Genomic DNA, 14,871 nt, shown 5'->3' with positions numbered 1-14,871 from the left:
TTACTTTACAGTACTTGTAAAAGCGTACATTAAAAGCTGTGAAAAATGCCCGTATGCTGATTATTTGGTATCTAAGCAATCCAACCGGCAAGAAACCGTCGATTTCAGTCGTTCGATAGTCCTATATCCCCTTAATCCAGCACTGCACGAGTGAGTAACATAGTTAATAGATTAACACCTATACCTATCAGAGTTTCCATGAAATATAATGAAATAATCTAGTTGCACTGCCTTCTGTAGTTTATGAATGAATAAATAACTATGCTTCACTCCACATGTGACTTATAAATAGTCGACAGAACTGATTCGCGATTCAGGCATACTTCCCCTACCGCGTTCCCTATTCGTGTTACTAGTGTACGTATACAGGGCGGCTGCAAAGTGGTGTCCGAGGATTCACAATCAAACAACGATCACGATTAATCACCCAAATTACAACGTTTCGTACAATCCTCTATTTTCCTTCTCACGGAGTCCATTAGCAGCAAAGAGGATCGCCGGAGCTGTCTTAACCGCATTACAGGCCCTGGGAAAAGCAATGCACTAACACCCCTGCCCACCCATAGGAATAAAAATGATAACGATCAATAAAATTACCCCTATTTTGTAACAAAATGAATGTTTAAACGTAAAAGGCGTACCGCGGGGCGAAGATTAATCAACGCAAATTTTTAAACAATATAACATAAGCCTTGAAAACAGGGATGAAACGGTTCCGAAAAATAACTGTTTAAAACTGTTATGGAGAACCAGATAATAGTTGGAAATTTCGGTTCTTCATAACAGTTACTCCGAATAAAGATTCTTTATAACCGTTTGGAGAACCGAAATCGAAATTATAACAATTTTCAAGCCCTGCCTGAAGAACACAAAGTGCCATTGCTGTATTTTGTAAGTTGTTTCTTACTGTTATAATTTTTTAGGCCTCAAAATCAGGCTTTTTTATCTGAGGGCCCCTGATTAACATGGGGCCCTGGCGACTGCCCAGGTTGTCCGTGCCTTAAGACGGCACTGAGGTCCACAGATGATAGTTCATCTCCGTAACAATCGAGGGGTCATTAAACAGCTACCACCTCCGCTTTCCAAAGTACCTACACAGCCACTTTCTACAGGCACCCTACATTCTAAAACCCCGAACACACATTTACCATACAACCCGGATCACTTGCTCACCACTTCTGAGTCACTCTGTACACCTTTCCCGATCTCAGCCATTCAAAGCCCCAATTCTCAATGAACCCGCGAGCTACCGAAGCGTCGATCTAGAACCACCGATGTATCCTATTATCGATGGACGTCAAGCCGCGGTCCCTTGACCCTTTCCCGCGCGGGGTAGTCGTTCCCAGAACTCTGAGATGCTACTTACTACCACTGACAACTGACCGCTGACCACTGTGCCGGGAGGAGGAACGGCAGCGTACGCGGTGCTTGGACGTATTGCGTTCGCAGCGGTTCCGCTTAGGGAAACGGCGAGGAGGATCGCGCGCGCGCGACCGAGTTTGCGCGCCAGCGGACTTTCTCCCTTTCGGTGCTCTCGCTTTCGTTCGGGGTCGCGGGCGGCCCCGCGGGGCTGAGGAAGTATCGACGACCGCCGGAGACCAGCGGGAGGGACGAGGGGAATCGGTTACGCGGCGACCAGACGCGCGCAGACGCCCTGCGCTCCGGCGAGCTGCCCTTCGCGGAAAAGCTTTCACTCTCGGTTATACTTGGACGCAACCCCTATCTCCTGCAGGCTACCCCCTCGTTATCACCCCCTCTCCCAATCCTCGGGCTCCTGCACGCGTCCTGCTTTCTACTAGGGTTGTTCGAGTACCCGAATATTTGAGTAGCTTGAAATGCGAACCGAGCCGAAACTCGGTTTCCGAGCCGAACCGAGTACTCGAATAGAACCGAGCAACTAAAAAAAAATGAGCAACTCGAATAGAATGAGCGGGCCGAAAGTACCGAACAGTCCAGTTTGTCAAGTAGTTTGAAGCTGGAATGTTTCGAATATTTTAGAATGTTTATTTACTGGATAATAGTTCGCAATTATTATTATTATTATTATTATTATTATTATTATTATTATTATTTCGACATTATTACTCGTTAAACAGAAAATATAGTACACGAGGCGAAAGTAAGATACGAGTAAAGGCGGGACCGCAGTAATAATTTGAGTAATTAAAATGTAAACTGCAAATGAAAGTATTTTCTAAATATTGAAAATAAATAAAGTCGAAATAATAATAATAATAATTACTAACCATTATCCAGTAAATAAACATATTCTAAAATATTTGAAACATTCAAGCTTCAAACTACACGACAAACCGGACTGTTCGGTACTTTCGGCCCGCTCGGTTCTATTCGAGTTGCTCGGTTCTATTCGAGTTGCTCGCTTTTTTCGAGTACTCGGCTCGGTTCGGTTCTTCGAGCCGAGTCAGGCTCGGCTCGTACTTTCCGAGTACTCGAACAGCTCTACTTTCTACGCCGAAGAGCAGTCGAAACGGGGAGGAAATGGCCCCGGCGGCTTGTAGCTGCGGGCTGATTTATCGCGGGCTCCGTGTCGCTGGTAATTATTGGGCATGGACCTGGACACGAGGACCAGTCGCCCTTCACCTCCGCGGTACGTTGCCCTGGACGAATGTAAATGGCACAAGGGGCCATGTCTTTCGGAAGGCGACGCCGGGTCGGAACTGTGCGCGAAGGAAAAACACGCCCATCGTTTCATAATTACCGATAACGGGGGGGTTGCGTAACAAATTGGCGAGTTATAAAAAGTTTCGTGGGGTTACGCAACACGCGCAGCCTTCTGCCCTGCGTGCGAGCACAGACGAGGCTGCAGTCCGCGCGATAATCGACGGTGCAGCTCGGTATCGCGACTGCCCCTCGCGAGCTGAGTGCCTCGTGCGACAGCATCGATCTCGGGGCTCCCAGGGTGGCGGAACGAGATCGCCGAAACGGGGAACCCTCGGGGGAGCGGCGAAATGGCCACCGACGAGGTTCGGGAGGATGATGGAAGGCTCGGCGGGAAAAAGAGCCCGGAGGATGTCGCGGAGGAAGGAGAGGACGGCGAAATCTATCCGGCGAGGTTGGATGGACTTAATGGGAGGAGCGGCTTGCGCGGGGCGGCCGGGGGTGTCGGGGACCCTTTTATGTGGGCCACGAGATTCTGGTCTACTATCATCTTAGTTTCAGAGGGTCGGAGGCGTTCCACGCGCGAACACGAAGGGGATGGCTGGGGCTCGAAATTACCGGGGGATGAAAGCGGAAGAAGATGAAACCGGGGGGCCGTTTACTTGTTCCCTGATAGAGGAGCTGCTGGATATCGGCAAGCCTGTTTGTTCGCCGGTTAAAGAGACTTTAATAGCAGCTTTTACTCTTTCCTCGATCCTCTTCAAGTATAACATCGTGAAAGTTATTTGGGACTAGCTATGCAGAACGCTACTTAGCAACCCTCAAAATGACGAAAAATTCGTACATTTTAAGAAAAGTTTCGAATTTTGATTTCAGATGAGAAAAAGCAATTAACAAAATTGTTTCGGAAGTACTTTTTACTTTATGTGTTACAGTTTTCTTTAACAAAAATCCTGAATTTTTTAAGGGATTATAAGAGAATGTAATCGATAAATTCAGCGATTTTCAGAAATTTATTGCGAAGAAAATAATTATAGTAATGGAATTAAAGTTCTTTCTATTTATTAAACTATGTTTCTATAGTAAATAAAACATATAAAAGTAATCAAATTATTGTTTTTTAAATGCTTTTGAAAGCGGTCTTGATGACATGTTTAAAAATTCATGCCTCGCTCGTGAAGGCGATTACAGCTGTTAGACTTATCTGAACCCAAAAATCCAAACAGATTCTTGATCAGTATGACTGTCGCTATCGCTCGGACTGTAATTAGTGATTTATCTTCAAAAGTAGCAAAATGGCGGGCAACATGCAAGAAAAATGTTTTTTCGACTTTTTTCTTTTGCTATTTCCGATTTTAAAAGTAGGTTAGACTCAATGAAAATACTTGGATGTAGTCCCTGCGAGAGTCACAGGTGTGCAGAATAAGCTGTAAAATTTATAAAGCAATCGGTTCGATAGATTTTGAGATTTTATCATCACGATGTGGACAACATTATACTATTATTAAATGTACCAAGCCATAGTTCCATTTCAGGCTTAAAAAACAAAAGCTACAGAAACTTTAAAATAATATTAATTATACTACTCGATATTAAATAACCCCTTGAAAAAACATTATAAAACAGTAATGAGAAATAAAATATACCCAATGGGAGCTACTTTTCTTTAACAATTAAGCTTTCAGAAATGGACAAAATTTGTAATTAAATAAAATTTCGAATAACAAATAAAAGTTAAAAAGAATTAACTTTATTTGACACATAACGAATAAATTTTTAAACTTTTATTCGTTATTAGAAAAATATTTCCAATATTTCTGGCGCGAGGAAACGCAAATGGGCCTATTATATTTATTTAAATTATTCTTTAAATAAATGTTTTGCCCATCTCTGCTAGCTTTCTTCATAACTAGGCCCCATTTGTGATTCCTCACGCCACTAGTAGTTTGAGATTTCGAGGCATCCCTAGACTTCCTTTTCCTCAGTGGAGGATTTTTAACGATTACAATAAATGTTATGATTCACGGAACGTTACTTATATTATTTCCCAAGCGTTCACCTCTTCGAAGACAAACTTTAAAGTACAATAAAGAATCTGAGCCTCGCTGGGATTACCATAAGCGCAAGTAAGAATTTAAGAAAGGTAGCTGAGATTGAATGAAAAGAAAGTAGCCATGAGAAAATTGACCACGCGCGCTGCACTATGCACAGTAAGAAACTCATGAAAATTTAAACGACCCCGCAGAATACCTTCTACAACAATCCTCTCCCTATTCTTTTTCCCCGCTGCTTCTCAAATATTGAACCTGCTCGCGGTTCATTCGCTTTTCCCGGTACCGAAGCTTCTTCCACGAAAGTGACCCGTGTGTTTCCTCATCGACTCTTGCCGCTCCTCCGTTGCGTCATAATTATCGCCTGCGGCTGCCAGCGCGAGGCTACTTTCCGCGTGAAAAGGCGCGCGATTCGCTGAAGCTAGCTTCTGCGGCACCTCTGGCAACAAAGGCGCGCAACGTGTGGGGGGAACAGCTAATCGGGAGTCATGCGAGTTTCGTGGAAAGTCCTGATGCAAGTGCTCGCGACGCCTCGCCCGGGTTGCGTCAGGGCGGACTGCACCCCCTTCGGAGGGGGCGGAACCCGAATTTCCCGAGAGGAAAGTGGGTCGTAAACCGCGGAGATCATCGGGAGATCGCCAGCGGCTTAGAGTATCTTCCGCGAGCGGACAACAAAGAAGCAGGGGACGATGCAGACGCGAGATTGACCGATAAATGGGGTTGGCTCCACGTGCAGGCTGGGGAAAAACAAGGGGGCACTTACCTTGCGTGACTAGCGACCGTTCGACCCGACGGAGTTCGCTAGACGCAGGAAATTCTCCGCGCGAGCTAATGGCGGGGAAAATAGGGAACGCAGCACGTGGCGCGCTGGAACGTTGGAATGTCCGACAAAAACGCGTCATCTTTGCCGCCGATGCCTCGAAGCGAATGGTACATTCGATCTGCTAATATTTACGACTCCGCTCGCGAATTCCTTCAGCAAATTTAGCAGCAAAAAAGTGCTAAGACAATCATCGGTTTCTCTTATACGGAATTCTATGTACACGAGTAAATTCTCGGAGGCTTTTACGTTGAGATGAATTGTGCCATTTTCTGAACTACCCGACGCAACAGCGCGCAATTTTCATTCAAGTCCCGTTGGAGGTAACACGGAATCGCAGGTGATCCTCGTGGAAAGTAGAGAGTTATCAAGGGGGGTAGCATGCGACATAGAAGCTAGCTAGGCGAAAGATACTCAGCGACCAAGTCATGCAAGGAGTTAGATGTTCCTACCTTAGAACGTAGTTGACGCAGACGACGGACAGAGGTTTCTGCTGCTTGGAACAGTGGATCAGGGTGGCCTGCGTCACGACCCAGGCGTAGCCTCCTCGTTTCCCGAGGAATCGGTATGCCACCGTTTCGCACTGGCCCTTGCTGAACACTGAAACAACAGGGAACAGTGGGATCAATGGTCCTGCTAGTACTCACGGTGCACCGTGCGCTTCCTGCGCCTTTATACGCGACTCGGTGTATCAATACTGCGCACGCAACGCAGAGTGGATGACGAAAGATGCGAGACCGCATTTGCAATCCTTTTCAGATCGAATTCGGCACGGTTGCTTCATGGGGGAAGTGATTTGCACGGACAGGGACGAGGGAACTGGGAAAGCAAGAGGCTGGGACATCTAATTTTCACTTTTACCGGTCGTAGTGGATTATTTGTTATTCATCTAGCGAGCATTTATTTTTGTAGTTAAAAAGGAAATTTTCATGGCGATTTCTGGCCAGAGTTGGGCAGCATTTAGGGTAATTGGGGGATAGTTGCCATATCTTAAGCAAAATTGTCACCGTGTCTAAATTTTGCAATGAAAATTTTCTCCAAGGATACATATTATTAGTTGGACATCTTGTCCTACTACTAGCTTTAAAGAAAATCAAAATTTTAATATTTGTCACCCTTAAAAAATTCTAACTAAAAACATCCTTTTTTTAGGAGAGACGCCGCACGTGCGGGAATGGTGCCGCATTTCGAAAAACGTTTTAACTTTCTATTTAAGCTAGTTAATTTTAACTTTTTATTTAAAAAAAATAGTAAAAGCAAAGTAAAATGAAACATCTTTTTAATTTATACAGTTATGAAATATAATAAAATTGGAAAAATAAATAGATGCAGATATTATTTCTGCTTTTCTAAATTTAATTGTCTTTTCTTCTTCCTTCCACATTCATTACACATAAAGAGTAAAAAGCCCACAAATATGTTCGGATTATCAGATTTGTGATTAAAAAATAAATAATTTGCCCTGAGACATCACGGTATCTATTTTGAGACACTTCTTTTTGTATTTTTAACATTAAAAGCATCGTTTAGTCGACTTAGGTACCTTCCGATACAGTGCGCATAAAAGTGCGGCATCTATCCCAAATACCCGGAAGATTTCCAAGTGCTATGTCGAATATGACCTATTCTGGCCAAGAAATATTCCACAGAGTTCCTTTAACGTATTACAAAAGTTGTATCACGAAAAACTATGAATTTTTAACTACTACGATAGCAAAAATAAACTCGACGTATAACTATTGATGCAAAGTGCTGTTGGCTTGCCTCGAAATATAGCAAAATCTTTAAAAGTAATAATGGAAACACGTTCTCGCTTATTAATCTAACCTAAACGAACAGCCTAAAGCAAATAAAATCGACAGTGTTGTATTTCATTAGCGATAACCCTGAAATACCGAAGGTGCGGCGTCTCTCCCAGTGCGGCATCTCTCCCGCAATTACCCTACTTCGGATCCCTACTTAATATATAAAAATGAAACGTTGTCTGTTTGTTTTTTGTCCTTCTTTCACACATAAACGGCCGAACGGATTTCAATGATATTTTGAATATACATTACACACGTCCCAGATTAGATTATAGGCTATTTCTTTTATGCAGCTAGTAACAAATAAATCGCAGGATTTATTCATGAATAAAGAATAACGATTTCATTGGTCGAAAAATTATTCGTCAGTCACGAATAAATCGAGGGATTCGTTATTCCTGAATAACTTCATTTTATTCGAAGATTATTTGAATAAAACTTTTGAATATCTTCACTTTATTTGAAAGTTTTATTCGAATAATGGCCAACTCTGTGTCTGGTTACGTTTCAGGGAACCGGAGGGTCCAATTTATTGGTTTCCATCAGGAATTTCGATACCGTTCGTGGACCGCCTTATCTGCGTCGCTGCATCTTTCGGACGCCTCCTTGGGAGCACCATTATCGCGGTTCGGAGGTCGCACATATCAGCCCCTTCGCGTAAAAGTCGACGAGAGGCGAGATTAGCGCAGGGTGGTCTCGAACGCTGATGCAGAGGTCGAGATTGCCGACCAAGGGAGCATCCCACGGTGGACACGGGTATCGGAGGTCTGCGAAGGGATCGACTCGGTCCTTCACCCATGGAGGGGCAAAAGGAGATTACGAGGGAAAGGAATTGTTCTGGCACTAACAAGGGAACATCCCGAAACCCGGAAATTCAAAAAATTCTGAAACCTTGTGAATATTTAAGGAATTTCCTCCTCACTACGAAGCAATTTTTGTTTGCTGCCCAAATTCACTCTAAGGGGGTGTAATTGACCCCTGAAAATCCGGTTATTTTCCGATTTTGTGTTATAATTCGTGAACTGTAAAATATTTTTTTTACCAAACGATAAATCAAATTAAAAGGAGTAACTTTTGTCTTGAAACTTTTTATCCATCTCTCACAGTTCGCGAGTTATAACACAAAATCGGAAAACAGCCGAATTTTCAGGGGTTAAGTTCACCCCTTCCCAGTGAATTTGAGCAGCAAACAAAAGTTGCTTCGTAGTGAGCAGGAAATCCCCTAGATATTCACGAAGTTTCCAATTTTTTTGAATTTTCGGGTTCGGGATCTTCCCTTGTAAGACACAACATTTCTAAAACTCGCTTACCCTTACCAAACGAAAATTTGTAACACCACCCTGGCAATTACTTTGCATTCTCGATTTTAATAGTTGTCTATGGATTCAGAACCAGAACGTCACTTTCTCTGATATCCTTTGCTCCGTTAATGAAGGATAGGAAGCAAGGAAAGGTCCAAGAACAGTGAGATGGAGCCGCGTTTCGTAAGACGTTCTCCGCCGTGAAATATTTGATACACCGTTATCCCAGCTACCAATTAAATCACGAACTCCTAAAAGGCTCCGCTCCTAAAGTCCTGATAAGAGATTACCGTCCCCGAAAGATCTCCCTTTATAGTGTCGCCCACCCGGCCCGCAGTAAAGCAGAACCCTCACCGCCCACAACTTGACTTCGTTTCTTTCCCCTTGGTACCATCGCCGATCGATGCCGCGACACGACTTTCTTCCGTGTATTAGGTGCACCAGCTTATCGCGAAGGAGAACTTAACGCGTTATCCGAGCAGGACGAGTTAACTCGTCAAACAATTTTAATAACTACCTTGTCCTTATCAATCACGCGAGAAACTACCCAGCTAACGGATTAAAGGCGCTAGTATTTCGGAGGATTCATAGGAAAGGAGGCTAGTGGAAAAGTATCGCTGCAGGCCGAAGTGCAGTTGAAGTGGCCGAGCGGAGCGCGAAGCGATCGTGCCGCAAATAGAGAGTGGGTCGGCGACGAGCGCGTTTATTCAAATGACCGTCAATTGACGTCTCTACTCACGTGATTTGAAAGACTTGTCCAGAGCCAGATTGTCGAGGGCGTGATGGAACTCGAAAACCGACTGTCCCATCAGCTCCTCGCTGTTCCAGCCAAGATACTCAGCCAACCTAGGTAACCGCAGAAGATAGGGCTCGTTTAATCGACGATGATCGCTGGAAGGCAGCCGAGTTATCGGAGCGCTGTACTCACTTCTCGTCGGCGTACGTGAACTTCATGCCGAGGCTGTGCTTGGAGAGGAAAGTGTGGCGTCCCAGAGGGATCTCTATGTTGCTGGGGTGCGGTATGGGGCAGCCGACTAGCACCAACGAGGCTCCCGAGCTGCGTTCGTTCACCTCGTCCTCGCTGTCGCGATCCTCCTCGTCGCTCTGCGACGAATTCGACACGAGGTCGCGGATGTACGTCAATCTGCCTGTGCAGTGAATCACCTGGAGCGACACAACGTTGCATAATCAATCACTGGTGCCCTTTCCGCCGGTTGTCCCGCTGCAGTTGCGAGGCCGGTGGGAAAGCGACCAACCTTGTAGGAAGCGCTCTTCAGGTTCACCTTCCTGCCTTTGCTGGTTAGGGTGCACTTGAGCCGCAGGAAGAAGCTGCAGACGCGCTTGTCGTTGTCCTCGACGGGTTTGGAGGATAGGCACTCCGTTAGCTCGTCGTGGTCGCACGGGTGGCTGTACTCGTACACGCTTTGGCCCATCATGTCCATCTGAAGAGGCGATTAGTTAGCAATCAGCCGCGAGGAGTTAACGATTAACGCATTGCGCGAAAGGCACGTACCTGAGAGATACCCAGGTAGTCGCTGACGTTCTCCGACAGGTAGACCATGTTCCCATCGCTGGAGAGCACGAACATGAACCCGTTCAGCGCTTTCGAGGACAGCTCGTCCATCTCGCTGGATGACTCGGACTTGGCCAGTGGAGCGGGCACTGGGGAAAGAATAGAAATGGTATGTCGATTAAAGGAACTGATGGTTTTAGGCTGTAATGGCTTCGGGGCTTCTACGGCTATTATTGTGGGAGTTTACTTTTCTTTGGGAAATTACTAGTGTTGGTTTATTTTAGAAATTTAAGTAAAAAATTACTTTATGTTAGAAATTAAATAGAAAATTAGTTTAGGAAAAATTTAAGTAAAAATTATTTTACAAATTCAAGTAAAAATTATTTTACAAATTCAAGTAAAAATTATTTTACAAATTCAAGTAAAAATTATTTTACAAATTCAAGTAAAAATTATTTTACAAATTCAAGTAAAAATTTGCTTTACAAATTTAAGTAGAAAATTACTTTAGGAATTTTATCTCTTTCTCGGAAATAAAATTACCCAATCGATAATATCTGTAGAACAGAACGCTGAACAATTTCTGAGCCCCTCTCGTAATAACAGACATAAGTTTGCCTCAGAATGTGGAGCTCGCGAAGAGGTAAAGAGCAGCTAGGGAAAAAAAGTTGATACTAACTGGAATCGACCACCGAGCGAACTTTCAAGTAGGCGATGGCGAGCCTCATCACGCTGGCCTTGTCTAGGTGCGCAGCCTGTTCCGGTGGCACTGGAAGTGCGGCCGCCAGTTCGGTGAAGATGTCAGTCTCCTTGCTGCGACGGTATCGCGCCGCGTCGCGAGACTTCTCCTTTCTCTTCTCATTGCTCCTGCAACACGTGCAAAGAAACGCGTTCACCTCTCAAAGTCCATGACCTCGGTCGCCCCAAAATAAAGGGAAGGCTGTCGAACAGGGCCCGATTTAGCTCAAAATGATTCTTGCTGCCCTTTATATTTTAGATATAATTTTTGCCACGGACTGAGGATTTCTTCACCTCTGTCCATGGGTATACTAGGTATGGCTGATTTAACCCTCATGCAATCCTTTTATCAGTTTGACGCAAACTGCAAATGTACACAGTGCGCGTTGCGATACCTGAATATGTAGGGTAAAGGACCCAATTACTGACACCCGACCAATTACTGTCACCTTAAGCTATTTTACTTAAAATAACGAATAAATAAACTATAGTATATAATCTATAGTATAGATTATAGGTTAAATTACATAATTCTTTTTTTGTATGACTTTACAACGTTTATTTATTCGTTATTTTAAGTAAAATAGCTTAAGGTGACAGTAATTGAGTCCTTTACCCTATACTGAAATCTCATCTTTTAATTTCAATAAAAGAATTTGCAAAGTCAACTGTTTAAGTATTCATCTTCGCGTTATATTGATTTTGTACCATTTTGCCAATTTGACACCAACGGGGCAAATGAAGTTGGGGAACTGAAGGACGGATGAGGATTGAAAACAATTTATAACTTTCATACTAAATTCAAGCATGTATTAGGTACCTACTTTCTTACCGCTCTTTCAAGAAGTTTTACTTTTTTATTGGTTTTCGTTGATTTTAATTTCGTCTTTCTGCCAAATGTACCGCTCTAGGCAGTTCCCCTGGTCCACCCCCTAAATCAGGCCTTGCTGTCGAAAAACGCATTAACGCAGAACGCTTTCGAAAGGTGCGAGCAACGCCTTTTTTCTTGCTATTACATAACACTGTCCTCGAACTATCGAATCGTGACCAGCGAAACCTGTAACCCTGAGAAATCTACGAGACTAAATCCTCGCAACGCGAAACGGCACCCTTCGGGTCCGCGCGGTGTCTGCGCTCGGCCACCGTCGAGGGCAACGGAAATTGGCACACTGTAATTAGAGGGCAAAATGGGCGCATAGGTAGAACGGCGTAAATACCGACTCATAGGCGAGGTTTACATCAGAGTGATCTGGTCACGTCTCGACTATCTCCAGCGACCGTTATCTCCTTTTCGAAGCGACCTTTGCACGGCGCTCCGTTTCTTTTCCTCCGAAGGGATACTTCTACCGACTCTGGTCCCTTGCTCTCTCGTAAGCTCTCGGCTCGAAACGAGCTGTCAGTGCTTATTATCAACGCGTGACGATATTTACGGAGTGTGTATTTGGGGAAACACAGGGCCTCCGAGTAGGAAGGCGTTAGGTGTCGATAGACGTGCGTTTTATCGCGATCGATATCGCCGTGCCCAAGTGAAACTCGCGTCTATGGTTTTCCCGTTCCCAGTACTTCGGAGGGAGCGGGCTCGTCTCCAAGCGCTCGAGCCGATTCCAAGCTGGCGCCTTAATGTTCGCGCGGGGTGGAAACTTCGAAACGGTAACGCGGAAGAAGTTCTAGCTTCCTCCAGCCGAGGAAGGAAACTAGCGCGATAAAGCTCCCTCCACGGTTTCCGCATGAATATTCAAACAGACGTGCCCGACAAAATTCTCAGCAGTAGAAAGTCGACTCGCGGCGCTGTGCGCCGTGGTTGTTTCAATATTTAAGCAGGAGGAGGGAAACCGACGTTTACCGACGACGATTCAGCGGGATTAATAAAAAGGCGAAGAAAGTTCCAACAGTCCAGCGTTCGTACATTCGCGAGGTCGTAAAAAATTAGACACAGAGGTTTAGACTTCTAAGGAATCCGTCGAACATTCGGGCTCGGCCACTTAACAGTTCAGGAAGGACCGTGAAAATTAAATCTCTAAGCCTATGTTCGACTAATCAGCTTGAAGGTTCTACGAAAAAAAAATAGAACAGAAAAACACGGAATGGCCATTACTTAACCTTCCTCTATTTCTCAAACTGTTTCAGAATCATCCTACAACCTTCGCGCGTGCAACAACCCCTCCCAATCTTCCCTCCCATTCCGCTAACGACTCAATCCGCAACTACGCTTTCAGAACACCCTCTGCCCCCATCCAGCGACAGTAACAAAGCACCCCTGGCACAGCACACGCTGCGCAACATTCAGTTCCAAAGGCCCCCGGTGGCACCCAACAGTACCCAAGTATCCAAAGCGCCCGGGGGCGTCGAACCCCAGCTCGCTCCCCCGCACCAGCTGGACTTACAAATAGTCCTCGAGAAGCTGCTCGTCCTCGTGGTGGCGCCAGTACTCGCTCCGCGGGTCCTCGTGCGCGCATGGCAGCGGGACGATGCGTCCGTGAGAGTAGCCAGTGTCGTACAGGGGGCAACGGTCGCTCACGGGGCACTGCAGCCACCGTTCCTCCGTGCAGTAAGCGAACGGGCCATTGTCGCAGAACTGGCCGCCGAGCCAGCTACCCAGTCCGACGTTTCCACAGGGAGCGTCGTTCGAGGTGAACAGAGGCAACTGCTTCGCCGTCGAGGAATCGGGGTACTGATGGTACTTGGCCCGGACCCGCCGGAACTGCGGGAAACCAGTCGCTCGGTTATAAGCTCGCGGGAAATTGCTCCCCTGCGATCTTTCCGGCTCGAAGCACAGAGCCAGGTCCTCCACGTCCACGGTGCCCAGCTGGCAGCTCCTGCTGGCGCTTGGGCCCGAAGCTTGCGCGCAATCGCTGTACTGACTGCAGTAAGCGGACGGCTCCTCGACGCATGCCTCCATGCAAGGCAGAGACACCTCGTACAGGCCCGCGCCGGGTACCTGGCCACCCTCAAAAAGGCCCTTCTCCTCGTCGCTCAAACACCTCGCTGCGCTCAGCGACTGCGTCGAGGCGAACCTACAGGGCGGTAGGTCCGACCGAGCGTCGTAGAAGTCCGCGTATTCCGACTGTCTACCGATCCAATCGGTGCAACGACCCGGCTCGTTATCGGGCAGCCGGTCGATCCGCTGCACGCGCGTCGCGGTCATCGTTCCTTCCCCGTGGTCCTTTTTCTCCTACGATCCCCCAGCTGTCTGGAATCCCGCGCAGCCTCTAAGCATGAAACGCCGTGGCGCCGCGCCGTCGTCTCTTCCCGTTACAAGCCACGACAAATAAAACTCTGCCCCGATTTTACTCGACCCCACACCTTCGGCTTGCTTTTTTTCTTTCTCTCCCTTTCGCTGGCCCCCCACCACGCCGAGTTCTTTTTATACCGTGGAACCACGTTCGGCCCGCGTGGTCGGGCGTCTCTCGTCCTTCGTCTCTCCTCTCTTCGTCTCTGCCCCTCTTCCTCTGGGTCTCTCTCTCTTTCTCTCCGCTCGGGGACCCAATTCGTTCGCTCGTCAGCCGAGCACCTCCGGATATCTTTCCACCGTCCTTCTCTGCTTCCAAAGATCGAGGCGTTATCTCGCTGTGTTGTCAAACCGATTGACCGCGATCCAGCGTATGGTCGGCTAGAAACGGCGATCCTGGCTGCGACGAGCGTTCGCCGAGACGAGACCGGCGTTCGGTGAAGACTGCGCCCTGTAGGTACCTCTCCAGGCGCAACTCATGCTTCTCGTCTATGGTGCAACAGCAGGTTCCGAAGTGGCTTCTTTCTTCTCTGCTCGAGGTGGAATCTCCGGGTCGACGGTTCGCGCGATACTAAAGGCGGAACGGGAAGGCTTCTTGTCTCGCGCACTTGGCACGATGGCTATCTCGCGACGATAACGATATTCCCTATCGTCCGATACGACGACCAATTCTTTCAGCTTCTGATTACTAAACGAATCGAATTTAATCGTTCGGCAGGTACTCGCACCCTCCCCCTGCTTGCTGGGCTCTACTCTTGTCATGTGGCTACATGACAATGAAGTCTCGAGAGCAAA

The 14,871-nt window shown here is 46.5% G+C and overlaps 1 protein-coding gene across 3 annotated transcripts in view; it reads right to left on the bottom strand.

Annotated features, from left to right (window-relative positions):
* The window catches only part of Sima (HIF-1 transcription factor component sima), a 53,175-nt gene that overhangs the window by 31,784 nt on the left and 6,520 nt on the right, over window positions 1-14,871 (bottom strand). For 2 of the 3 annotated variants that reach the window (XM_076811096.1, XM_076811095.1), the window contains exons 2-7: window positions 10,789-10,976; window positions 10,110-10,258; window positions 9,853-10,038; window positions 9,525-9,760; window positions 9,336-9,442; window positions 5,943-6,090 (exon numbers count right to left, since the gene is read on the bottom strand). In XM_076811096.1, the coding sequence (XP_076667211.1) occupies window positions 5,943-6,090; window positions 9,336-9,442; window positions 9,525-9,760; window positions 9,853-10,038; window positions 10,110-10,258; window positions 10,789-10,976 (1,014 nt within the window). Of the gene's footprint in view, window positions 1-5,942; window positions 6,091-9,335; window positions 9,443-9,524; window positions 9,761-9,852; window positions 10,039-10,109; window positions 10,259-10,788; window positions 10,977-13,231; window positions 14,197-14,871 lie in introns of those variants that run through there. The other variant, XM_076811094.1, reaches the window with a different exon arrangement.

This window comes from Andrena cerasifolii, chromosome 4, assembly GCF_050908995.1.
Source record: "Andrena cerasifolii isolate SP2316 chromosome 4, iyAndCera1_principal, whole genome shotgun sequence".
Classification (NCBI taxonomy): domain Eukaryota; kingdom Metazoa; phylum Arthropoda; class Insecta; order Hymenoptera; family Andrenidae; genus Andrena; species Andrena cerasifolii.
The sequence above is the reverse complement of the archived record's forward strand: the minus strand, read 5'-3'. Positions and strand labels throughout refer to the sequence as shown.